Below are 25446 nucleotides of genomic sequence, written 5' to 3' on the forward strand. Positions count from 1 at the left end.
GCACTAGCCTTGAGCACAGAGAGGCTCAGGGACATTGCCCAGGCCCTGAGTTCAAGCCCAAGAACTGGCAAAAAAAAAAAGTAAAAATGAAAAGGCACATCATGTCATTACAAAAAAAAGAGAGAGCTAAAACCTGTAAAACATGTTCCATGAAGTCATAGTGGAATGTAGTGTCATTTTAATGTTTAGATATTAGTATTATTTACATTTTTTATTTATTGTGATTATATATTCATATTAGTATTTTATTATCGATTAATAAGTATTAGTATTTATTGCTTAGAACCTTGACTCTCACTTCCTTCATTAGGTATTACAAAGTCATGGAAGGTCATCTTTCTGAATCCCATTGATTTAATGTAATTGTCACATATGAAACAAAGAAAGCTTTATAAAAATATATCAGCAGTTACTCTTAGTGTGTGTGTGTGTGTGTGTGTGTGTGTGTGTTTGTGTGTACTTTAAACACATCAGTAGAAAAAAGGATATGGTCCAAAAGTATTAAAACAAGACATATTAAATGTACCATCTAGAAATTGTTGATTAGCAAAATATCTAGTTTGTTTACTGTCACACATTGGATCATTCTATGTCTGTTTTTATTTCTGTTTCTGTTGTTGTTGTTATTTTATGGAGTTTTTAAACAGTATTAAAGTTTGAACTCAGGACCTCAAACTTGCTAATCAAGAGCTATACCACTGAGCATACCTCCTGCCCTAGATATCTATGCTTGTGTGTGTGTGTGTGTGTGTGTGTGTGTGTGTGTGTACTGGTCCTAGATCTTGAACTCAGGGCCTGAAACCTGTCCCTGAGCTTTTTTGCTCAAGACTAGAACTCTACAATTTGAATCAAAATTCCACTTCTGCCTTTTTGGTGGTTAATTTGACATGATTCTCTTGGATTTTCCTGCCTGGGCTGACTTATAACCATGGCCCTCAGCTATCAGCCTCCTGAATAGCTAGGATTACAGGCATGAGCCACTGGTGCCCATCCGGATGTCTGCGTTTTAATCTGTATCCCAGAGACCCATATACCATGACCACTCTGTAAATTTATCTCCCCAAGGTCTACCAAATGCTTCTGTGTAGGGGATTCCAATGGTGTAATTTCTAGAAATGGCAGGCATTGCATAGCTTTGGCTTGATAGCTAACAATTGGTTTAACATCCTAACAATTATTTATATAAGCTTACCACTTTTGATTAACATAAACTTTAGAAAATATGAAACTTTAGAAAGTATGAAAGCATATGCATATCTAATTTTAATTCTTCATGAATACAGGCCTGTAGGCATACCAAACTACAAGGGCATGGCTTTACACACAAAAATTGTAAGCAGAAAATATTTTGGGGATGATATTACATCAATCAACAATTTTCCAAGGATTTGTCTTGTTTTCAGAGCTTGAGCCTTGCATTCATAATGAATCGAAATCTCTTCCCTTGGTTGCTTGTAGCTCAGGATTTGTCACTCTCCCCATAAACAAAATTGATTCTAGAATGGGGGGGAAAAAAACGTATGTTAGGAATTTCTGGAGAAAATAGTAATCATTATTTTTTTATTTGTAATTTGAAGTACATGGAGCATTTTCCCTCTTGAAGCAATGTCTAAAAACAAAACCATCTTTTAGCCAAAAGATATAATTAGGTCATTGTTGGATTATTTTCTGGTAATTGGGGGGAGGGAGAGTAACACAACTACTTGTCATGACTAATATGTCAGTTTTGGGGTGTTTTTTTTGTTTTTTTTTCTGCAAGAAACAAAAAAAAAAGGTGAGAGAGAAGTGTGCTTCTAAATATAGAGCCTCCACCAGCAAAGGCAGCGTAATAAAATGGTGACAGGCGCAGTAGAGTTTGGGATGTATGGAGTCAGCCGTCTTCCTTTCATGCACAGAAGATAAGCCTCTGGGTTAAAAACACAGCGCCCTGAATCAAAGCTTACTTCCTTGTTAAAGACAATATTTTCATACCATTAATGCTTTCAAATCCTCACCCAGATGATGGAGCATACAGCAGAAATGCAAACACCTGTTTCCAGCCGTGTTTACAAGCTAGAAGAGACAAAGGACTAGAGGACACCCCCACCACACACAATAATAATAATAATAACAACAACAGGCTTTAAAACGATTTACCCCTCTTCTCCACTGGGAAAGCAGTTATTTGTGGGTCCAGGTCAAAGGTCAACATTGTCACTTTGATGTCGTTCATTTATGTTACTTAGATATAGTTGAGGTTATTTTTTTAAGTGATAAGATAAATTTCAAAAAATTTTTTTTGGGGTCCGGTTGTGGGGCCTGGACTCTGGGCCTGGGCGCTGTCCCTCAGCTCTTCAGCTCAAGGCTAGCGCTCTACCACTTGAGCCACAGCGCCACTTCCGGCTTTTTTCTTTTTGCTTATGTGGTGCTGAGGAATCGAATCCAGGGCCTCAGGCATGCAAGGCAAGCGCTCTACCACTGAGCCAACTTCCCAGCCCAAATTTCAAATTTTTTAAACATAACTGAAATGATACACGAGTATCTCTCAAGTAATAATAGAAGAATCTTATTCTCAAATAACTTGTTAATGTTCAGTTCTGAATCAGACACCCGCTTTAAAGAACCAATGATATGAGATAGGTACACAATTTCCAACCAATTTTACTTGTTTTTCTTTCCTTTTTAAAAAAATTGGGCCATATCTGGCTTATTTATGAAGATGAATCATTACGATTGACCATATCTTACTGCAATATAAAAATGATTATTGGAAAAAGAAAGAAAATAAATACCTCTATTTTTCAGATAGGAAAATACAGTTACCTTTTGATGGATGATATATTTAGTCACACTAAGAACCAGCAGGAAAGCTACTACCTGTAATCCTAGCTACTCAGGAGGCTGGGATCTGAATATCACCATTCAAAACCAGCCCAGGCAGAAAAGTCCATGAGACTCTTATTTCCAATTTGCCACCATAAAGGTGAAAATGGAGCTGTGACTCAAGTGGTAGAGTTCTAGCCTTAAGCCAAAAGGCTTATGGACAGTGCCCAGGCTCTTAGTTCAAACCCCAGGACCAGCACACACACACACACACACACACACACACAACCAGAAGTGACTGTGTAATGTCATGCTATGAATGCTTCTCAGAAATATTTTGAGGGAATTGTTTTAAGACAATTCAATAGATACTAGCTTTGCATTGAAAATTATAATTTAAGATATAAATACCCAGAAGTGCGTAGCATTACACAAATGCAATTTATTCTAGACTCTTCCACCTGTTTCTTTCACCCAGAAGAGCCACATTTTTAATTGAGCCTTCAAACAGTCACCAACAAAGTCACTACTAAATTGGATATATTAATAGTGTCTCTGAGAGACACTGGGCATCAGTGGCTCACACCTGTAATCCTAGATACTCAAAAGGCTGACATCTGAGGGCTGGAGTTTAAAGCCAACCCAGTCAGGAAAGCCCATGAGACTCATGTCCCTAAATTACCAAAAAAAAAAAAAGAGAGAGAGAGAGAGAGACAGAAGTGGAGCAGTGGTTCAAATGGTAGAATCCTATCCTTGAGCAAAGAGAAGCTCAGGGCCAGCACCCAGGCACTGAGCTCAAGCCTCGGGACTGGCACAAAAATAAACAGGTAAATATTCAACAAGCAAACAAATAAATGAGTAAAGAAATGTTTCTTGATGTAGCACTAATGATTTTAGGAGGCAGGCTAAAACAAATCATTTTTTTCTATTTTTTTCCTTCTTTCAAAGATGTCTCCCACCCACATTTAATTTTAAAAGAAATCATACAACATTTCCATTACATGGAAGGAACTTTTTGCCTCTGGATACTAAAATATACAGCATAACCACAGCTAATGATTAGAATAAAAGATTTCACAGTGAACATCTTGCAGTCTGATTCTTTCTTCAACAAGGAATCTGAAAGAGTTCTAAACACAAAATACTGTATTATGTGTAGAGTATTTTTAATTTCAAGATCATGATTCATTTATTTTTCAGAAATGGCACACTTCATGTAGACTCTTTTACAGTTTCTTTTTCAAAGACTCAGTTGCTGGCTTATATATTTAGTATAGAAAAAGAAAAATATGTTCTCTATTTTCCTGGAAATTTAACTTAGAGCTTTAGATAAATGTGCTGCAATAAACTACTCAGTTGGTAGGAAATTCCAAGTAGTGTAGAGAATTTAAACAAGAAGACATGTTTGGTCAAAAGAAAAATTAATTTTGAATAAAAATGTGTTACTAAACCTAAAGTCGCTTAGCTTCATATTTCAGAAAGTCAACAGAATATTTTATGTAAAACAAGAAATGATTTAATAATCGACTATAGTGCTGTGAGTCACAATCTCTACTGCTTTAAAAAATTTATTGATTTCATTTGCAATAGAAAAATAGATAAATCACTAAATTCATACTGTTTTAATAGTCCATTCTACACTTTATGTCACAATTTACAGCTCCTAATAAATGACTGGCCATTCATTTTTAAACATACTTTAAGGGAGTACCCACATTTATAATGTCTTATTACAATAATGATCACAAAACCATAGAAATTGTCCATAAGGTCAAACAGTCAAGCATTATCACAAATAAAATAAATGGATTCTTTTGGGTTTTGAATTTTCACTGTTATTTTATAGAAAGCTATTATGCAGCCTTATAACCTAACAGGCCATCCACTTAGGAAACAGGGTCAAGCAGAATTATTTTAAATGTCAACAAATATTTACTTGTGCACTGATGCCCAATGTAGAGCCTTGTCTTTCTGTTCTCTGTATTCAGTAATCATCTACTAGTTGTAACAAGTGACAGTTCTTCAGAGGCTAAAGATGAGTCAGTCAAATAACATGCTCAGACAATATTTTAATGTAAACATCACCCACTACTGGATTCAACATGGTGTTAGTGAAATTATCCCACTGTTTCCATGATATAACTTTCAGTAGTAATTCCATAAAGCTATTAAAAAGAGATTGGAGTATGTGGCAGAGGGTGGTGAGATTTTGGGGGGAGGGGGAGTTAGGTCAAAGTAGTGGGTTGACAAATGAAGAGGGGAAGAAGTGGAGGAGAATACAGTCATAATATTTAATGTATATCCTATGAAACATGGAAAATTGAGGGATGGGGGGAGAAATAGGGGAGAATGACAAAAGGGACGAAATTGATCAAGATGCATAGTAGATGCAGCATACTCATAAACTGACAGCCTGAATTGTAATCCCTCTGTACAATTCTCTAAAGCTAAATTAAAGAAAAAATTAAGGTTATTGAATAACTCTTAGTAAACCAATATCAATATTTCTAGTTGATTTAACAGATTCAGATTCTGAGATTAACTGATTCATTTCCCTGTGAACCACTCTCTAGAAAGTTTTCAGTTCTCCTTTCTTATTTTCCTCTACTATCCACTCACTTATATGTATTATTTGTAATGTATGCATAGTTTTTGCAGGCTTGACATGTTCTTTTATTTAGCTCTGTGAGGGCAGTATTCATATTAGGTTCCAATATATATGAGCAATTTATCTTAATAGTTAAATGAGCTGCAACTGGAGCCCACACCTGAGACCAGGTCCACACACTTAGCCTCTAGAGATACTAATGTACTCTGCAAGGTATTTTGCCAAATTCTGGGCTGAATGAGACATGGCACCACCATGATTTACCGTTCTCATCTGAACATTATGTCTGCCACAAGGTCCTATGTGTAAGTTTAAAGATCCCCCCCCCTGAAATGTTATTTTCAGATCTTTCTTTCTTTTTTTTTAATCATAAAACCAATTGCTGAGACATCTATGGAGACAGACTGGCTTTTTACAGCTTGGCAATGGGCCAAATGCCAAAGGATTGTGCTACTTCTTCTTTACTCCCTTTTGTACCTGACTGTGACATTCTTCCACCAGCTGCCTGGATTGAACATTTGAAATGATGTTCCACTTTCCCCTGCAGATCATAAACTAGAAATTTATTCCTCTCACGGTTCCATAGCTCGCCATTTCCACCTTCATTGTGGTATCATTGAAACAGAGTTAACCTCCCTCAGGCTCCACCACTTTCTAGTTGGATTCTCTTAAGCAAATATCGACCTAGGAAGAGTGTTTGCTTTAGAGATGGGAATACAAGATGTCTATGCCATGGAGTAAGCCATTATTATTGTTTTTCTATTCCAGGCTCTCACCAACTCTGAAAATACAACATTGAATATATAATGTGTACTTAACAAATAATTTCAGAAGTGGAATTAAGCAATAGCTCCAAAAAAATAAAAAATGTTACCTGTTGGGTTATGCTTCATAATAAACAGAAATGGATGATTTGCTATGAACTTAGTTTGTGTCAGACTCATGATCACTGGGAGGTGCATGCCTGTAAAACAGAGGCAGCCGTGTTTTAGCAAGGAAGATATAGGCACAATACATTTTGTAGACAAGAAAGGTCATTTAGGGTAGGATGCTAATATTTTCTAAACACAGAAAAAATGCAATAGTTTAAAAAACCACAGTGAAGAAGGTTAGGCATTAGATCCTTTGTGTAATAATTCTAACTTTGCTTTCGTATTGACAAAAGATGAAAGCCAGATTCTCAATTCAATTTAGTGGAATCCATTGAAAAAATTGTTATGTTTTACTGCGTCATTTTCCACTCACTTTTCATTTGCATCATGTAATTTATTCTTGTAATGTTTCAGCTTTTAATTCATCTCCAGATATATTGGTAACACTTTTCTCTATTTCAGGTTTATGGTAATCACACCTGAGTTTGAAATTACTTACTTTGCACTTACTTTTTTTTATATCATTCTGTCAGCTTTGATCTTTAGGATTTATGTTGTCAATGTATACAAGATTTTTATTACAAAATTAGAAGCAGAGATTTTTTAGCCTTAAAATTATTTATGATAATAGTTTATATCATGTGGCTTCATTATGGCATCTGGCAGTGTTTAGGATGAGAAAATTGAGATGTGTAGAAGGTTTTTCTTTCTAAGTTAAATATTTCTCCACTGAAATCTAGTACTTTTTTACTGATAAATCAATGATTTTCTGCATTTAATTTTCAGATCCAGAAAAGAAAGCAACAGAATTAATCAGAACTGAGACTATTAAAATGTAACATTAGTAATATGACTTAAAAGTTCTTCTTCTACCCAAAATGCCAGCCCAATGCTGACTAGATTACAAGCAGATGTGGGTTTCTGTTTGGATGAGGGCAGTAAATCAGAAATCAAAGTTACTCATGTTCTGATTAGCAGTGAATATTTGGACAGTTTGTCCTTGAGCGACCCCTGAGCAGATCCTTCAGAGTCAAGATACTCAGGCTATCCCTAAGGCAAAATACTAGAACATCCAGATGATCAAGATGCTACGGATCCATATTTCCTTCCCTTAATGGTGGTTATGTTCTAGAGAATTCTACAATTACAAATGGAGGCAGTGGGCAATAATAGATATGGCTCAGAGCCTTAGGACAGAGTATCTGATTTCAGTTCAAACCCTGCTGTCCATTTATGAAATGACTATAGCCAAACCCCTCCATGTGGCTGGACCCCAGCTTCAACTGTACAATGAGAGGTCCAATCAGTGACCTTTAGAGATCCCTCCAGCTGTGTAAGACAAGTTGGAAAAACTACCTATGATCCAGAAACCTCATCCATATGAATCCTTCTGATTTCTCCAAGGATTGATATAGTCCATTTCCTAAAATCAAGGGTGTGTGTGTGTGTGTGTGTGTGTGTGTGTGTGTGTGTGTGTGTTGGGATTTGAATACAGGAATCATTCTTGGTAGGCAAGTGCTCTTCCACTTGAGCCATGTCCCCAGCCATTTGCTTTAGCATATATATTTTTTCAGATAAGGACTTGCATTTTTGCCAGGGTCTGTCCTCCAAATATGATCCTCCATCTATAGATTCCCACATAATTGGAATTATAGACAGGAACCACTGTGATCTCAGCCTCCCAAGTAGCAAGATTACAGGTGTGAGCCACTGGCAGCCAGCTTCTGATTTCTTTTAAGTTTTACTTACACACAGCATAGTTACTACTTAAAATGTCATTTGTTAAGGAAATATAGTATAGGGGAATGGCTCATAACATGGAATATAGCACAGATCTTCTGGAAAAATACAAGTGAAAAATACAGATTCTACCTCACAGGTATGGAGGGAGACTGGAGATAGCTGCATTTCTAGAAAATTCTCTCTGATGCCCACAGCTGGTTGATGGACTGCATTGGGAATAACAGGGCAGACAACAAGCCACAATGGAAAGCCAGTTCTTAACCTTGGACTGAGAACCTCACTGGTCTTGCTTAGAAACTTTAAAAGATATTAGAATTTTCTATTTACTTCCCGCCCTCCCCCCATACTGATTTAATCATTTTAAAGCTCAGTCTGTACAGATTTTCATATGCCACTAATTTTGTGAGCCACCATTCTATCAAGAACCAATTAAAATGAAGACTCACTTGGTGTAACAGGAATTGAAATTAAATACTATTAAATGTGATTCAATATGATTAAATGCAATTACTTAAGACTGAGCATTTCTAAATAATAATGATTTCTTATTTGAGTCCCAAAAGTTGTCTCCATGTGTCTCATCTGTGAGTTTCCAATTTGCAAATGAGAAAATATCAGCTTCTACCCCAATCCTTTCCCCGCTCTACTTTTCTGTGTTATGCTGTGACTGGATATAGTCTATGAACAGGGAAAAGCATTCCACGTATATTGTCTTGTTTTCTTCTCTCCTTATGCTACACAGCAGAGAGTATGTGATGAGAGTAAGCCAAAAAGATTAGTTCTCCTCTTCCTTCCCCTTCTTTCCCCCTAGCTTTTTGAGAACCCATCGGTCTTACCAGTTGATGTTGCAGCTTCACTGCCATCTTCATTTATCTCCAAGAAAACTTTTTGCATGACTTTGGAAACATACACATCAGATGAGTCTGAGGGAAAACACACAAAGGAGGATTTAAAATTTCAGAGTATGCTGGATTCACTATACTCCCCAATAAAAGGAGAGGAATCAAAAGAATGAACTCTTTCCTCTTGAATTAGTTTGCTAATTTAAACAGGCCAGGCATTGGCAGCTTAGACCTGTAATCCTATTCAGGAGGCTAAGATCTGAGGATCTTGGTTCAAAGTCAGCCCAGGATGAAAAGTGCCTGTGACACTCATATCTCCAATTAACCACCAGTAAATAGGAAAGGGAGCTGTGGCTCAAAGTGGTAGAGCACTAACCTTGAGCAAAATTGCTCAGGGCCAGAGCCCAGGCCCTGAGTTCAAGCCTTATGACCAAGAACAACAAAAAAAAAGTGCTTCAGATTTGGCTATAGTAGATATGACATAGAGAAAGAGATCAACTTTCCCTCATTGTGAAAGGTAAAAGTAGAAAAATATAAGCCTCAAGTAAGATATCCCTTAAGTGAAATACTTGAATAGACACAGGGCTTTTCCTTCTTAGCTGTGATCGATAGGCAGAAAGAATGAGGCTTTCCAGATTTGGAAAGCAGTCAAAGCCAACTTGCACTTAAAATCCTGCAGTCATTTCTGATATGAACTTAAGACAAAATTTTATGTTCTCTCAGACTTGCAAGGCTATGAAAACATGGAGTCTTTGTGTCATCTGCTACACTTTGCACGATGGACTAAGATGTGATAAAATGTTCAGTGTAAGATACTGTCTTATAACATCCTGCTCTGGCGAGGATTCAAGCTGAGCTAGAGTATCTCCTGGCGGAATTGATGTAGGTGTGAGTATTTCTGTATAGTTCCTTGTAAGGATTATCTTCATAAGTGAGGAGCAAAGCGATGATGGAGAAGTCATGATAAGCTGGCTTTACGAGATGAAATAAACCTGGCAATGTTCCTGAAAGCATCAGTAGACACATGGTCTAGAAAACACACCCCGTGCCTGCCACATAGGCAGCTGGCAGGAAGCGGGACTTGAGCAAATCAATGGATGGAAATAGAACTTGTGGTAGAGACTTGTCAACTAGAGAAAAGACAGTCACACTGTTTGCATAGATTCACTGAAATACACCAGTATTGAGTCTGAAGGTCAGGCAATGAAACAAACCCACTCTGTATTGCCTGGAATAAGACAAGATTTATAAGTACAACACAGAATAAAAGACCCAAGGGCCAAAAGGTAGGTTGGAGAGGAATAGGGTCACAATGGCCACCGTCCAAATGCTTCCCTAACTGAGCCACAGGTCTGTGGCTGTCCACCTCACTGAAGATAAGGCATGGACCTCAGAGACCCACAGCTCATAGAAATGATAGCTCAGAACAAGAACTGCAGCTCTGCCATCTCACCATCTTCTCTACCTTTGTAATGGTAATTATGTTCTTATGTTTCTTTGAGAATTCCAAGCATGTCTTCATTAAATTGAATGAGCTAGAAGGTTTCTATTGCTTTTCTGGAAGAGAGGCAATTATAGATTAAGGGGCAACTCCTCCCTCACTTGTAATTTACTAGCTGTTATGTGTCTATGATGTGAAAGATGAAAGAATGCAATCTGCATACATTCTTGTATTTATTTCTCAAGAGTCATTAAAGACACAGGATCTCATTGCAAATAGGTAGTTAAGACTCAGAAGGATAACAGATCACATGGAAGCAAACAGCACTGTGAGAAGTCAAACATGAATCCCAAAGTTTCCCAAATTAACCCTCTAAAATATTATACTTACAACACATGAGTGACATATGCAAACAGTATTATCTCAATCACTCACATGCCCCATACCACTAGTTTTGGACCAGCTGATAATAACTTATAGTGAATATTAATTGCATATGGTAACTATGGGTGGCAGGGAATTAACTCACTGCCTGTAGTATCTGCAGTGGCTAAGGTCATTCTATTCTAAGCCAAACAAAGCAAAATAGGTGAAACATCTCAAATTGGTAACCTAAGAGGAAAACAGTAGAAAATACTGGACATTTATTCTCGCCTCTGCTCAAGGCTCCTCTGTTCTATACATTCACATCTGAAGCATTTTGAAGGTACTTTTTTGAATCTGTTTGTCAAAGGATATATAGAAGTCACAAATTGCTGGGTATGTGTGGGGTGTGTCCCTAATCGAATGCCTAAGGTATACTGAGTGAGATTCCTACAGCCAGCAAGAAGTTGGAGAGGAAGAAGAGTGTGAAAGTGGCTGGGTTTATCAATAATGTAGTGAAGGGCTCAATGCCTGTCTGTCACTGTAAGAACAAATCAGTAGGTGTATCAGTGTCAATATAATCGTAAACATCACTGACATACATGAGCCTCACTCACCATCTCTACCAGGAAGCCTCCTTCATTCTGCTCATCTACCCACAAGATTGATGCGTGAATAAATCAATCTGAATACCTCTCCATGGTCCAGGTATTTGTATGCAAATACAAAAAAAAATCCATGTCTCTATTTCTGGCTTTATTGGTGGTTAATTGGAGATAAAGAGTCTCTCAGACTTATCTCAAATCTCAGCCTCCTTGAGTAGAAGGAATTTCAGGCGTGAGCCAATGGGGCCTGGCTTCTTCAGTTTTTTGAATGAGTGAGAACTTCCGTAAATGAAGAGGATTAAAAGACTGTGTTGGCACTATTGTTCACACAAGCAATTTAACCAGGCATAATTCCCCAGGTGCAAGTTAGTATGAACGTTCCATCTCCAATTTGTCATTAGCCCAAAGGACTTTTGTTAAGTCTGCCAGCTCTGCAGAGCATTGCAACTCCCTGATCACGAGCATTATCTAGTAGCATGTGGATGGTTGCCTATTTCCTGGGCTCTACTAACACTGAACTAATATTTTCAAATTGGTTTATCAGAGATTTATAAGCCCTCTTTACAAGAGAGAATCCAAGTTTTAATTCCCATTTTTCAGACAAGGAAATGAACAAGCAGGGTAGAAACAAAATCCATGTAATCATTTTACCTTCCTAGTTCCATTGAAAGTGTGGTTAAAATGCTTATCTTACATTAGGAAATGGTTTTTCAGTTTTATGAACGATAATTTTTTAAATGTAAAATAGAACACACAACTCTACATGATTGTGCTATATACATTTACCAGTGCATGTGTTTGCTGGGATTGAGTATCCGTTCAGTTTTCAGATTAGTCAGGTAATCCCGTGTAAAGAAAATAGATCAACGTGACAATATAAATGATATTTATCGCATTACCTGTTATGCCAGAAAGGTCACAGCCACCACTAAACATCTCAGTTACATTTAAAGAATACAAAGCTTCTTTGAAGTCTAATTTGTGTTCTATGGTAAATCTGTTTTAAAAAAATGAAGAAGAAAAATCTTGAAACATTGCACACATTTGTGAGCAAAATGCTTTTTTATATATAAAATAAATTACCTGGAAGAGATTACATTATAAGATTATATTTTCCTTCCTCTAAATTACATTTTCTCAAATCTCATACCATTTTTACTGGATCTATCCGTCAGCAAGAAGTTGCTAAAAAATTTTGCTTCTGCATAAATGGTTAGTTGGAATGGAATATTCTTTTTTGTGTGCTTGTTTGCTTTTGAAGTAACAATTATCCAAAGAAACAGTTCTTACTTGTCATTGCTTAGCTTCTTCCTAGACAGTGTGAAGATTTTCTCTAACCATTCAATGCACTCAAGTTTTTCACTACGTATCAAACATAGTTCCTGGCAAATGTCCATCATAGTATGGGCAGAAAAATGAGTTGATAATCCTCAGAGACGTTGGTTAGCTACTAAAAGGTATTGTTGATACTAAGAGGATTACTAGTTCAGAGGGGCATTTATGGCTTATCCTTCATCCCATCCACTCAGAGTTGGCGTAACTTGCTTCCTTCTATGTATGCAGGAGTTGAAAAGGCTTAGACTACTGCAAGGTTGGAAGGGAACTTTCCTTTCAAAGGAAAGAAAGGATAAAAGAAGAGATGGGGCGGGGCAATCTGTGCTTCTAATGCAAGAGCCTTGAGTGCAGACTCCAGCACCCAGCTCACATCTTTGTTCTAGGAAGAGTGTTAGCCAGAGAATCTCAAAGATTCTCTCAAGTTATGATCTTTCTGTAACATCCAGGAAATAGCAGTCTCTGAATTTCATTTTCCCATTTAAATACAAGGAGGAAAGAACAAGGACTTTTTTATTTTATGGATGTTTAAATCATTAGTGAGCATTCTAAAGACACATTGCAAATGTTGTCCAACAACAGGGAAGAAATGAATGTAGCACCCCCTCAACCAGGGCCTGAATCTGTTTCCCATATCAGAGGACACTCCTGACTAAGGAGGTCTATGGCCTGACAGTTGCTGGGCCCTGGGTTCCACTGGAAACTACTTTGGGCAATCAGGCTAATTAGATCGCTGTCAAATATAATTCCTCAAATCCGTGACCACGCCATATCAGGTACTTACTGATCTCTGTCTATTTCCTGATTACACTATCTGTAGTTCTGGAATAGACTGAGCTAAAATCTACAGTTATTTATATCAAATATTTATGCCAAATGAGTTCAATCCTTTCTTATAACTTCTCACTAAGAAATATAAAATGCAGCATGATACTTTTGAGGGGTTTTTTTCTGTTTCTATCATACTCATTAAACTGAATGGAATATGGACCTCTCAAAGTGACAACTATATATTCTAGTATATTACAAATTAGGCTATTTTTATTATAATAGTGCAATAAATTTAAGATAATGACAGGAATATTGCAAGACTTATTACAACTTCTAATAATGTCTAATCATCACTGGAAAGTCATTTAAATAACTGCTCTGCTCATAATCTAGTCCAACGCAACCTACAGCAATGCAAATGCATTCAACTGTTTAATGAAATTATAATCTGCCATCGTTATAAGTATCCCTAATTATTGGAGCCACAAACAGCCATAGATGAAATTCCAGTTCTATGAATTAGGCATGTAATATAAAACATTAATTTTTCACAAAATGCTTATTCTCATTCTTATTACCATGAATACATAGGAAAGCAGAGTTTTAAGAAAGTTGACTTCCAGGCTCAAAGTCAAGATAGACAGTAGAGCTATGATTCAAACTCAGGTCCATTTGAAATCAAAGTTAATGTGCTGAATGCAACTGCCTTCTAATCAAACTGTAATTCCAAACCACCATCTCAATCAATATACGTAGCCTCACTTCTAAAGAATGTGAGTGCTCATATTTATTGCGGCTGTGTTTAATCTATCCTTTTCCTTGATCCTCCACAGAAATCATCAAAGGAACAGCCCTTCTATGGGAAATAAATGAACAACAACGATGCAGCTAGAGAAACAGCAATTAAATAACTATGAAATGAATTTTTGGCATAGACACACAGTGTCTAATTGCTTAAGAGATAGCAGTAAATTTCCAACCGTAACCGTTGTGCTGAAGTAGGTCTCACCTGGGTAAAAGCTGAAGAAAATGAAGGAAAACAACCCAAATTTAGGTTTAAACATAGAAGCCTTCCTGGTGTTCAAGCCTTTCTGTGTATTAGGATAGTCTACTCTTCTTTAAACCCAGAGTTCTTCTTTATTGAAAAACAAAAGCCAGGTGTTCCTCTCCCAGTATGTGAAATCCCATTTCTTCTTTTTAATGAAACAGACCTGGAATTCACCAGTCAGCCTAAAAATGTTTTAATATGATCCTCTCTCTTCAGTCTCTGGAACAATGGAATTACAGGTACAAACCACCACCATTCATGCCTGGCTCTATGTTCACTTTCTAACTATATATGAGCATATTCTCAGAAAGCTTTTTTTCTTCTGGAATTATGGTTTGAACTCAGGGTCTTTCACTTAATCAGTTATCTGGCTAAGTTGATGTCTATCAATCACTCAAGCCATACCTCCAGTCCAGCTTACTGACTACTATTTTAGAGGGGGACACCTCTCCTCACCCCATCTTTCCTGCTCAGGCTGCATTTGAACTTGATCTTGCAGACGTCAGCTTCCTGAGTGGCTAGAATTACCAATATGAGCCGCCAGATCCTGGCTCAGAAAGGTTTGGGGGTTGTTTTATTTTTATTTTTTAGTATATACAGAGGAATCTGATAAATTGGAAGAATGGGATTTGACGCTTTAACCTAACGAAGTTTAACTTCTAAGATATTTATAAGATCTCATATTGCATTTAGACAAAGTGTGAAGATTATTTTAGCTGATATCCAAGTATGAGACAATATCTAAAATTAGATATCTAGTAGGTTACAGAAAGATCAGAAATGCTAGCTACCACTGTAGTGCTTTTAGAGTATACCTATATTGAATTAACTCTAAACTAGTTGTGCATTATCAACAAAGAAAGATTAAGTATCTTGTAAATAATAACTATAACTTAGCAGTCACATGATCCTAATATAGCTTGGAAACAAGCAGTCTTATGATCATTATTCCTCTCATTAGGGCCTAAAATTCTGTTACAAACAAAAGTTTGTTTAACAGAAACTCAAAGTTTAGTATCATATGTGTAACTGGTTGAGTTACATCTCTGCTCTGTACTCATAGTCATATGTTGAACGCCTAATCTCACCATCTTACAACTTGATTTTAGTTGGAAATCGGTTCATTACATGAGGCTAAGGTCATATTGGAGTAGGGTGGGCCCTTCGACCTACAATTAGTGTCTTTATTATATCTGAGAATGCCCTGTGAAGACAGATGGCAGGTGACAAGAACGATGGAGAATAAATAATGAGGTCATAAATCTACCAGCCAAGAAGCTCCTAGGACGGCTGCCTATTGCAGAACAAGAGCAAAAGCCCATGCTACCTAAAATCTCAGTGACTGTGTGCCCCAAAGAACCCAATGACTTTGGACTTTTAGATATGAAGTGCCAAAGAACAGATTCCCGTTGTTTTAAATCACATAGTCTGTATTGGTTTCTTTCCTTGTATTGTTATTTTTATAGTACTTCTGAAGTAAGGAGGGCAGGTCTGGCCGGTGCCATATTGGCCACATGGTGGATGGGTCTGGCATCTTGTCTTCCTGCTGGGGAAAAGAAACACCCCTGCCCATCACCAGCCTCCCAGGTGATGGGTGTGCCCGGACCCCTGGAGGCAGGGGCAGGCACTTGGCTGATGGGTTACTGAATCTGTCAGTCTAGTGCCTGGGACTCGGAATTTTCTGAGGATCTGCCCCCTGCACCGACTTATTTAGGCCTGGACCAGCCTAGCTCCCAGGACTCCATGCCACGGGTGTCACTGTGATCATGTTCTGTGTCCTGTCTCCTGGCTTGCCTCCGCAGCCTGTTAACTGTATATTAAAGACTCCAAAATTCCATATTTTAAAATGTGGCTTCTGGTATGATTTACCTTACAACACTTCTAAGAAATTAATGCAGCCGCTTCACCTATCTTATTATTATCAAAATCATCACCTCTCTGTTTGAAGACCATGAGGCGTTCTACATGACTGGTCCTTTGCTATCACCAGACTTCTCCTAGAGTTTTGTTTCTATTACTTAGTATGGTCACCATAATGCAGTACCACAAATTAAGAGGCCTAAAGACATGGATTTATTCTTTCAGGGTTGTGGATGCTAGAAGTCCAAATACAAGGTATTTGCCTCCTTGGTTTCTTGGGGCAGTTCTGAAGAAAGGATGGGTTTATTCACTTTTTCTTGGCTTACATATGGCTATATTTTTTCCTTGCCTCTTCAGGTCCTCTTCCTGCTGTGTTCATCTCTGTGTGCCAATTTACCTTTTCTATAAGGACAGCAAGCTCTAATTTAATTCTTCTATAAAGACCTTGTCTTCAAATAAAATCGCCTTCAGAATATGGGTGTTAGCACTTCCTTGCCACAGTTTGGGAAAACACAATTCAATCCTTAACAGCTGGAGCCTGGAGGAATTAGAGAATGAATCTACGCCATGAGAGTAATTGTGTGGGAGAGGTGGTGATGGTTAGAGAAGAGGATAATTAAGACTGACGCAGAGAAGTTTCTAGACTACAGAAGCCTGGATGGATTTATGAAGCATTCCCTCAGGAATCCCTAAAAGTGCTAGAGAAGAGAATTCTGGTATAAGTCTTTATTTCCTGTTTTCAGCTGAGATTGAGGATCCTCTATTTTTGTTGGTACATTTATTTTCTAGGCTGCAAAACTGAGTATAGATTGATTATAAGTATCAATATTTTCATTTTATGTTGAGATTCCCCTGAGACCACACAGGCCATATATAGTATGGATTTTTATGCAAAAACAGTGAACTTCCCAAATTTACATTCTGCTTTTTTTTTTCTTTTCCTTTGGGGAAAGGGGGGGAAGAAGGAACTAAATTTGGAAAGATAAAAATTTGATTTAAAATTATCACTATTATTTCAATTATTAGAAGGCAAGGTATCTATCACAGAATGAATTGTATCCTCAGCATTATAATAATAACTAGAAAATATCTTTGGGGAAAAAATAGATAACCTCCAGGGAACTATAGAGATGATACAGAATTGCTAGTGAGGTTGGAGTTCATGAATCAGATTTCAGAGACAGGAATAGGGGAAATAATATTTCTTAGAGAGCATAGAAGATAAAATTCTGGAGATAAAGCTTGAGTGGACATTTTTATTTGAGAACAGAAAAGAAAAGGAAGGCATAAAAAAGATTGAGAGAGAAAGGGAGATAGAAGAGAGAGGAAGAAAGAGAATGGGAAAAGAGAAAGAATTGAAGGAGAAAGATTTAATATACACCATATGCAATAAAAGCATGAAACTTTTTTGAGAAAAAGAGGCACTTGGTAATATTTGGATGAAACTGCAAGAAAAATATATTGTAACCTTTTCATATGACACCAGAATATCAGAGAACTGATTAAGATAGAGATGTGAAAATGTAATGATATATTTTCTGTAAGAATAGAAGGCTGAAGGGTCAGGAATGTAGGGGTAGAGTGCTTGTGGTTCAATTCCCTGAGTTATAGAGAAGGAACAGAAGAGTCACAGATGTTCTAGTATGATGTGATTTCTTCAGAAAAACAAAGAATCCTGAGCTCCAACCTTCATGAGGCTGGAAATATCTGCTTGCTAGAACTTTATTTCTCCCCCAAAATCAGTCATACTGGGGCAAATGTAGCTTATTAAAAGAACAAAACAAAGCCAGGTATTAGTGGCTCACACCTGTAATCCTAGTTACTCAAGAGGCTGCGATCTGAGGATCTTGGTTCAGACCCAGCCTGAGCACGAAAGTTCATGAAACTCTTGTCTCCAGTTAACTACCAGAAAAATGGAAATGGCACTGTGGCTCAAAGTGATAGAGGATTAGCTTGAGCCAAAAAAAGTCAGAGACAGTGCCCAGGCCCCAAGTTCAAGACTCTTGAAGGACAAAAGAGGAAAATTAAAGGAAAGAAACAAGAAGACAAAAACATCACAGCTGTTGGTGAGCATTTGACCGAAAGGATTAACTGAAAGTGTTCCTAGCTAAGTAGAGAAAGAAACAAAAACCAGGATGGAAAGAATGAAGTACAGCCCATGATGTCCTGGTTGAGCTTGGAAGGGAAATTAGAAACGATGGATAGATTCAGTCTCATCCTCTCTCTCTCTCTCTCTCTCTCTCTCTCTCTCTCTTTGTGGCGTTTGCAAAAGTTAAGATGAAGTGAGCCCTGGGTTATTAGCATACATTCTTCTTCATCTACAGCTTCCACTCTCTCTTAGAAACATAATATTAAGTTTGATAGCCTAAAGTAATCCTTTGTAGGTTGTGTTAACTGTCAAAAAATTGACCATAGGATTCCATTTGTAATTCAAGAACCAGAACATGTCCACCCACCTAGGAAGGACCACTTCTACTTCCTCTTCTCGCATCTCGGAGGACCATTTTAGGATTTGACCAGCAGTAATTTGTTTTTCCACTTCCTCCATGTGTACATCTTTTGCAGGAAGGACGATGATTAAACTAAAGTCATCCCCCTTGTAAGGCAATTCCAAAACCTGATACTTCGTGGAGGATTCAGAAAAATAACCTGCAACCGGAAATACAAAATATTGAGTATTTTGGCAACAGCCAAAGCCAGGCATTACATCAGATAGCTTCTCATCTTACCATGTTTTGTCCTCAACTGAGCCGTCATCATTGGAATTTTGATGGCAGAACCCTCTTTCTTAGTGAAATTCATCAGCTGCGTGTTTTCCTTTCTGAATTTCTGTTTCCAGTCCCCTTGGAAATAAATAACATTCACCAGGACCAGGCGGGTCAGAGGGCCAAAATCTCCCATTGAAAACAGGTTTTTAATTTTTCCTAGAAAGGGCAAGAAATATGCAACTGTGACTCCGTGGAACTGCTTTGAATAAATGAAAGCAAAATGTCTTGGCAGGAATATTTCAGGTAAGGTGCCTTATCACACAACCCCAGTCATTTTGAGAGGAAAGAAAAGGCTGTTATTGAATATTTTACTAAGAGATAGGTGCACATGGGATTGTGCTAGGAGTCAACAGGAGATAATGAAATTGTTTAAGCAAATTTGGGCAGAGTAATGGATTCTGGGTTTGAGGCTAGTTGCAGCCATTGTTTCTCAGCCAGAAAGAATGCAGAGCAAATATTTCTTTCTTCATGTTTACTGGTACTGACCTAGACTACATTTCAAGGTGATCTAGCAGGTCTACCATATTGGAAGGGTTAATGGCTCACCCAAACTTAGCCAAAAGGGCAAAAACAATGTGTGCTAGTATGGTTCTTTTCTTAAACAAGCAGTATCCAAGGTAAGAATCATGAGCAGGATGAAACCTGGTGCACCCCTCCTATGGAGTCCTTGCAAGCACACCTCACTACCCCATCTCAACTTGGGTTTCCCAAAGTTGTGCATGAGCAGTGACATCCTACAAGATCATAAGTTGCTATAGCATAATGAATAATCAAGCAAAGAAACCACCGCTAATCAAGGGCCTGGTGTATTCTGTACCTTCACATTTGTTTCTATTAAAACTTCTAGTAACCCTGGAACATTTTCCTAGTATCCACATTTTCAAGGAGATGTCTAACATGTAACTTGCTAGCATTTGAACTCAGATCTACCTGACCTTCCATTTATAAGTTCTCTCTTGGGCACTTCTGCTAACTTGTCACTTGGGCATTTCTGCTAACTTGTATTTAAAGGTCAGACTAGACTGACAAGTTTTTGATAGGACTTAACATTTACTGGTAAATATTAATGTGCCCAATGCCAACATGCTAATTAATGACAGCATCTGTGAGAAAGAAAACATTTGGGATTGACAGATTTAACTTCCCCTTAGCCAAAAATGCTCATACCTCAACAAAAAATGAATGCTTGGCTGAGACTATTATTATTATTAAAAGTATTGAATTAAATATAGAAACCTCTCAAAAACATAGTGAAAGAAACAGCATACTTTTTAAAGCAGTTTACAATTTCTCTTAGTTTTCCAAGTCAGTATTAATTTAATTAACAGTGACATTAAAGAGGAGATTTGATCCTTTTCATCCTTAGTGAATGGAGAATTGGTCATTCTTTAAGATATTAAAAGCCAGGGATACAATGGAAAATAATGATGGAATGATAATGGAAACTTTACCATCTGTTTTGCTTTCTACCCAGGTATTTATTGTCTGTGCACAAGCTATTGCATCCAGAAAATCCACCAGTTCTGTAGCACTCTGAAAAAACTCCTTGTTGCCATGGAGATATTGTTCCTTCACTGAGAATCCTTCTTGAAGGTAGAGGGCACTGGCAAGATTAAATGTAAATTCTTGTTTTTTCTCTGAGCTGGCAGAGAAAAATGACTTCAGTGCAGAAAATTCTTCTCCTAAAAAATAATTAGAATGTATACTGACATATTGAACAACATAAAAACAACAGCTTTTCAGCTTTGCTATCTAAGCATCGCTGATTCATAGAAACATTTTTGTACTCATAGGTATAACTAACAATCCTAACTTAGTATAAATATTCCAAGTGTCTATCTCTGGGAGAATATGGATTTTGTAGGAAAATCGACTTTTTATGTAAGAAAAAAAGAAAGATCACAGAAATGTAAAATTTGCTGAAGACAAGAATATGCATTTATTGGCTAAAGGAGAGTCCTTGTTTAGAGTTAGCTCAGATTTAGTTGCTAGAAATTTAAGTTTAGCATCTCGTTCTTTGTGCATCATATTATGCACAAGCGATATTCATGAAAGAGGAATATTAATGAACGTCGAGGGGGGGTATGACAGTGATGGATGGCCCTTTCCAAAGTAATTTTTATCTCAGCCTAAGAAAGAATTGCTCTTGGAGCAACTTTTCCTGTCCAGGCTTCAAGAGCACCAAGTAATCCACAGAATTTTCTCTAGAGATAGGTAAGAATCAGATTCGCCTTCTTGTTTGGTCTCACAACATATATATTTTGGCATTCTGAAGGAATAATGAAAATCTTTTACTATTCCAACTATAGCTAATAACCAGATGAATCAAGCGTCAGCTAAAAGAGTCACTACTGGCCTGTTATTTATCGGTGGGATGTTTGTGACCGCAGTGCTCAAGGGATATGATTGGGACACAGCTATGTCAATACTTTCCCAACTAGCTTCCAACTCATTCCAAACCACAAAGATTTCTCACTTACCTTTGACTTTTGACATGATACTCAATCAGTAACCCAGATACTTTCAAATAATGAGTTCTTTCAGAGTCTTCATTTTAGTTTCAATTAAATACCACTTTCATAAGTTAAAGTTAATCTCTATTGAAGAAAACATCAACTGTCTACCATTAAATGATACTCCATGAATAAACCTTATTACCTTGAAGTGATGTCTTACTTACTAACTCTTTCTTTCTCTTTTTTAAATTGTTTTATTGTCAATGTAAAGGTAACGTACAGAGGGATACGGGTTACATAAATCAGATAATAAGGACATTTCTTTTTTGTTAATTTACTTTATTGCTATTATAAAGGTGATGTATAAAGGGATTATATTTTCATTGATGAGAGGAAATTGCTAATAGATACCTAATGAAAATAAGGTGTATAGGTGTGTTTGTGAACACATTTTTTTATGGGGCTTAAGCATCCCTTAGGGTATCTTGGTACAAATACAACAAAATAAAACAAGTGGATACTTGAAAGGTGTGGGGTAGGGTCAATGGGGAAAGAGGTAGACAAATGAAGAGGAAAAGAGGGGTAGAGAGTAGTTAAGAATTCATTGTATATCCTACAACATTTAGAAGAGTGATAGAAAAGGTGGGTAGGGGAGGGATGGATGAGAATGTTGAAGGTGGTGACATTGATCAAGATATATTGTATTATGCTTTGTTAAATGACACAATAAAAATTTAAAAAAAACAATAGACAATAAGCTTACATAAAAAGAGGCTGTCATTTTGGGGCTCCTATATCTTGTGCAGCTGAGTGGAGGCTACATTTCAGTTGCTACCTTACTGGCTGTTCTGATGTTCTTATACGGGTACAATCTGTATGTCCTTATAGGAGGTTTTGACAGGTGTATTGCATTATATTTCAAACTTCAAGACATTTTATTCACTGACATAGAGACAACCACATCAGAGACTTTAAATATAGAAATATACTTCTATAGGATTAGACCTGAATTCTACAATTTTTTCCAACTCAAGAATAATTCAGGGGCTGGGAGGGTGGCTCAGTGGTAGAGCACTTGCCTTGCATGCATGAGGCCCTGGGTTCGATTCCTCAGCACCACATAAGCAAAAAGAAAAATGCCGGAAGTGGCACTGTGGCTCAAGTGGTAGAGCGCTAGCCTTCAGCTGAAGAGCTGAGGGACAGTGCCCAGGCCCAGAGTTCAGGCTCCACGACCGGACCCTCCCCCCTCCAAAAAAGAATAATTCATATAAAGGAAGAAAGTTAACCTGCTTTATTTGTTGATATAATGATACCAGATGCAATTATTTATTGCCATTTGAGGCTTGAGAAAAAGTATCTCAGTCATTGGGGGTTTACAGAGAAAACTTTCTGAGTAAAGATGGTAAAGCTTCTCTAAAGTAATTAATTAAGGTCAGAAACAGAAGTTGAAACTAATTTTCAGATCAGAAACAAGGTGACAAATTTTGAACCCAATTTTATAGAAATTTGTAATTTATGAACATCTCAGAAGAAACAGGGCTGGCGGGGGGGGGGTGGGAGAGGAATAAAAGAAAGAGGAGAAAAAAATAGCTCTAACGCATTTGTCAGAGCAAATAGGCTTATGTCGTATACTTAAGATCTAAGTGACAAACAGCTGCCCTTGATAAGTCTCTGGACTTGGAAGTCCAATGAAAAACTGTCACCAAGAAGCACAAGTTTGGAGGACAATATAAAGTGATCTGCCTTATAAATTGGATTAAACTGATAAGCTAATAGCCTCATTTAGCACCGATCGAAAAGAATCCATATGTATGGCTCTTGATAAGCAATAGGAAGCAGTAGCATTCACTTCTGAAATAGAGCCGTGATGGAAGCAAGAGATCATGAGGAGGGACTCTTGGTTTGAGGGTACCAAGCATTCCAGAAAATGCCCCAAACTGCTAAGAGCGTGAAGGCCAGTTGAATGTCTATGTCAATGACCCAAAGAGGTGAATACTGCTCATCAGAAAATGATAATAGATTATTTCAGCCAAAAGGTCTATGTAATCATTTTAAGGTCTATGTAATCATTTTAAGGTCTATGTAATCAGTAAACTCTTACTTTTAAAAAGAGAAGGAATCTTTAATTTAGAGAAGTGAACAAATACAGTTAATTACAAGATCATTGAGGTGAAAGCTGGGATTCAAATTCATGCTAAGTTCTCTACTCCCCCTCCTTTCTTCATTGCTAGGGTAGGGATTGATGTAAAGCCTCACTCATACTAGACAAGTGTTTCACCATTGAGATACATCACCCATTCAGGATCTCTTTCATAGCTCTCTTGGAATAAAGAAGAGCTAATGATGTGGCCATTGATTAGTTAGGAGAAAGCAAAGCAGAGCATGATCTGATTTTCAGCAAGATGGAGTAGGCAGTCTCTAGCAGGTGCTCCGCCACTGCTCCAAAGGAAAAAGAGGACACAACCTCCCAAGGCCAGCATTGAGTGTGCACACCTGCGGACCCACAGAATAACCCAAGCTTAGTTAACATGGGAAAGTAGGACAGTGACAACTGATGGCTAACAGGAAAAGGCAAAAGTCAGGACTGACTGTGGTTTTGAAAGTTGGAAGTGGACTGAAGTCAGTTGCCCAGATTAAAGGAAGTCAATAAGACACTTTAGAAACACAACTTAAGTAAATGCTGGGGGGAAAAATCAGCAAGCCAGATGTTAGTGGCTCACACCTGTAATCCTGGCTACTCAAGAGGCTGAGATCTGAGCATCCTAGGTCAAAGCCAGCCCAGGAAGGAAAGTCCATGAGTCTCTTATCTTCAATTAATCACCTAAAAGCCAAAAGCAGAGCTGTGGCTCAAGTGATAGAGCACTAGCCTTGTGCAAAAAAAATAAAAAGTTTAGGGATAGTGGTCAATTCACACTCTAGACCCCACTACTGCCTCCCGCCATATGAACAAGTAAGATATACAAACATGCAATGCAACATTTTAGTAACTTAAGATTAATGCAAAACTATGGTGAACAAAATATAACAATTTAAAATAAAGGCAAGATCAATGTTTTGATTTTTCCTTTTGTCCTAGGTTTCAATATAGTGTTCAATATAGATACTATTTCCTGTTGATCTGTTCTACCCTTTGTCGCTCTAAAGCCCTTCTACCTTTTCAGGCTGTCTGAGCCTTTTCTTTATTCCATCTCTTTCCCTCACATTCACTCAGTATTTTCCACAGATCTTTGGTGGTACTGGGTCTTGTACCAAGTGGATGAAGGCTTCACCTCTTGAGCCACCCTCCCTTTGCGATTCTACTTCCTCTGTCTTTCCCTTTATTTGTATTGCTTGTCCTTTTAATTTCCATGGAGTTTTACTTTTTCATATTTTTTAATGCATATACCTCTGTTGTATTTTAGCATGTTTCTTCTGTAACTCTATGTGTTAAGGTATAATAGAGAACTATTTTGGTAAATTTTGTTAAAAATATTGAAGGGTTAAGGTTTAATTTGCTATACATTTTCTTTCAAGAAAACCATATTTATTTTCCTACTAATTTTATTGTCTATAAGCCTCACAGAATGTCTTATTTCAATTATCTCTGGCCAAAGGGCTTATGTTTATAGAGCAGATTCATAGTTACCTGACAGAGTTATCATAAACAGATATTAATTGAGATGACATAGTCTCAACAGAACGAAATGACACACATCCACATAGTAGAGTCTGCTACACAATGTGGATGTTTGATGCATCGTTATGATGATGACAATGGCAATGGTGTTCAAAATCCATAGCCCTTCATCTTTCTGTTTCTCTCTATAATCTAGCCATCTGATGTAATTTTGATTTCAGAGGCTCTTAATTTTCCTAGGCTATACTTGATTCATCTTTACATTCATTTGTATATCTTAAATTCGTTTTCAAGCTGGTGCCATGTAACTTAAATGGTT

General features: G+C 37.4%; 1 protein-coding gene across 2 annotated transcripts in view; it reads right to left on the minus strand.

Annotated features, from left to right (window-relative positions):
- Positions 1-1241: 1241 nt before the first annotated feature.
- Positions 1242-25446, minus strand: part of Serpini2 (serpin peptidase inhibitor, clade I (pancpin), member 2) — a 29901-nt gene continuing 5696 nt past the window's right edge. For both annotated transcript variants that reach the window (XM_013016268.1, XM_013016267.1), the window contains exons 3-9: positions 20507-20737; positions 19017-19211; positions 18744-18936; positions 12176-12273; positions 8862-8948; positions 6285-6374; positions 1242-1496 (exon numbers count right to left, since the gene is read on the minus strand). In XM_013016268.1, coding sequence (XP_012871722.1) covers positions 1420-1496; positions 6285-6374; positions 8862-8948; positions 12176-12273; positions 18744-18936; positions 19017-19211; positions 20507-20737 — 971 coding nt within the window. In that variant the 3' untranslated portion in view covers positions 1242-1419. The remainder of the gene's footprint in view (positions 1497-6284; positions 6375-8861; positions 8949-12175; positions 12274-18743; positions 18937-19016; positions 19212-20506; positions 20738-25446) is intronic.

This window comes from Dipodomys ordii, unplaced genomic scaffold (genome assembly GCF_000151885.1).
Source record: "Dipodomys ordii isolate 6190 unplaced genomic scaffold, Dord_2.0 Scaffold30, whole genome shotgun sequence".
Lineage (NCBI taxonomy): Eukaryota > Metazoa > Chordata > Mammalia > Rodentia > Heteromyidae > Dipodomys > Dipodomys ordii.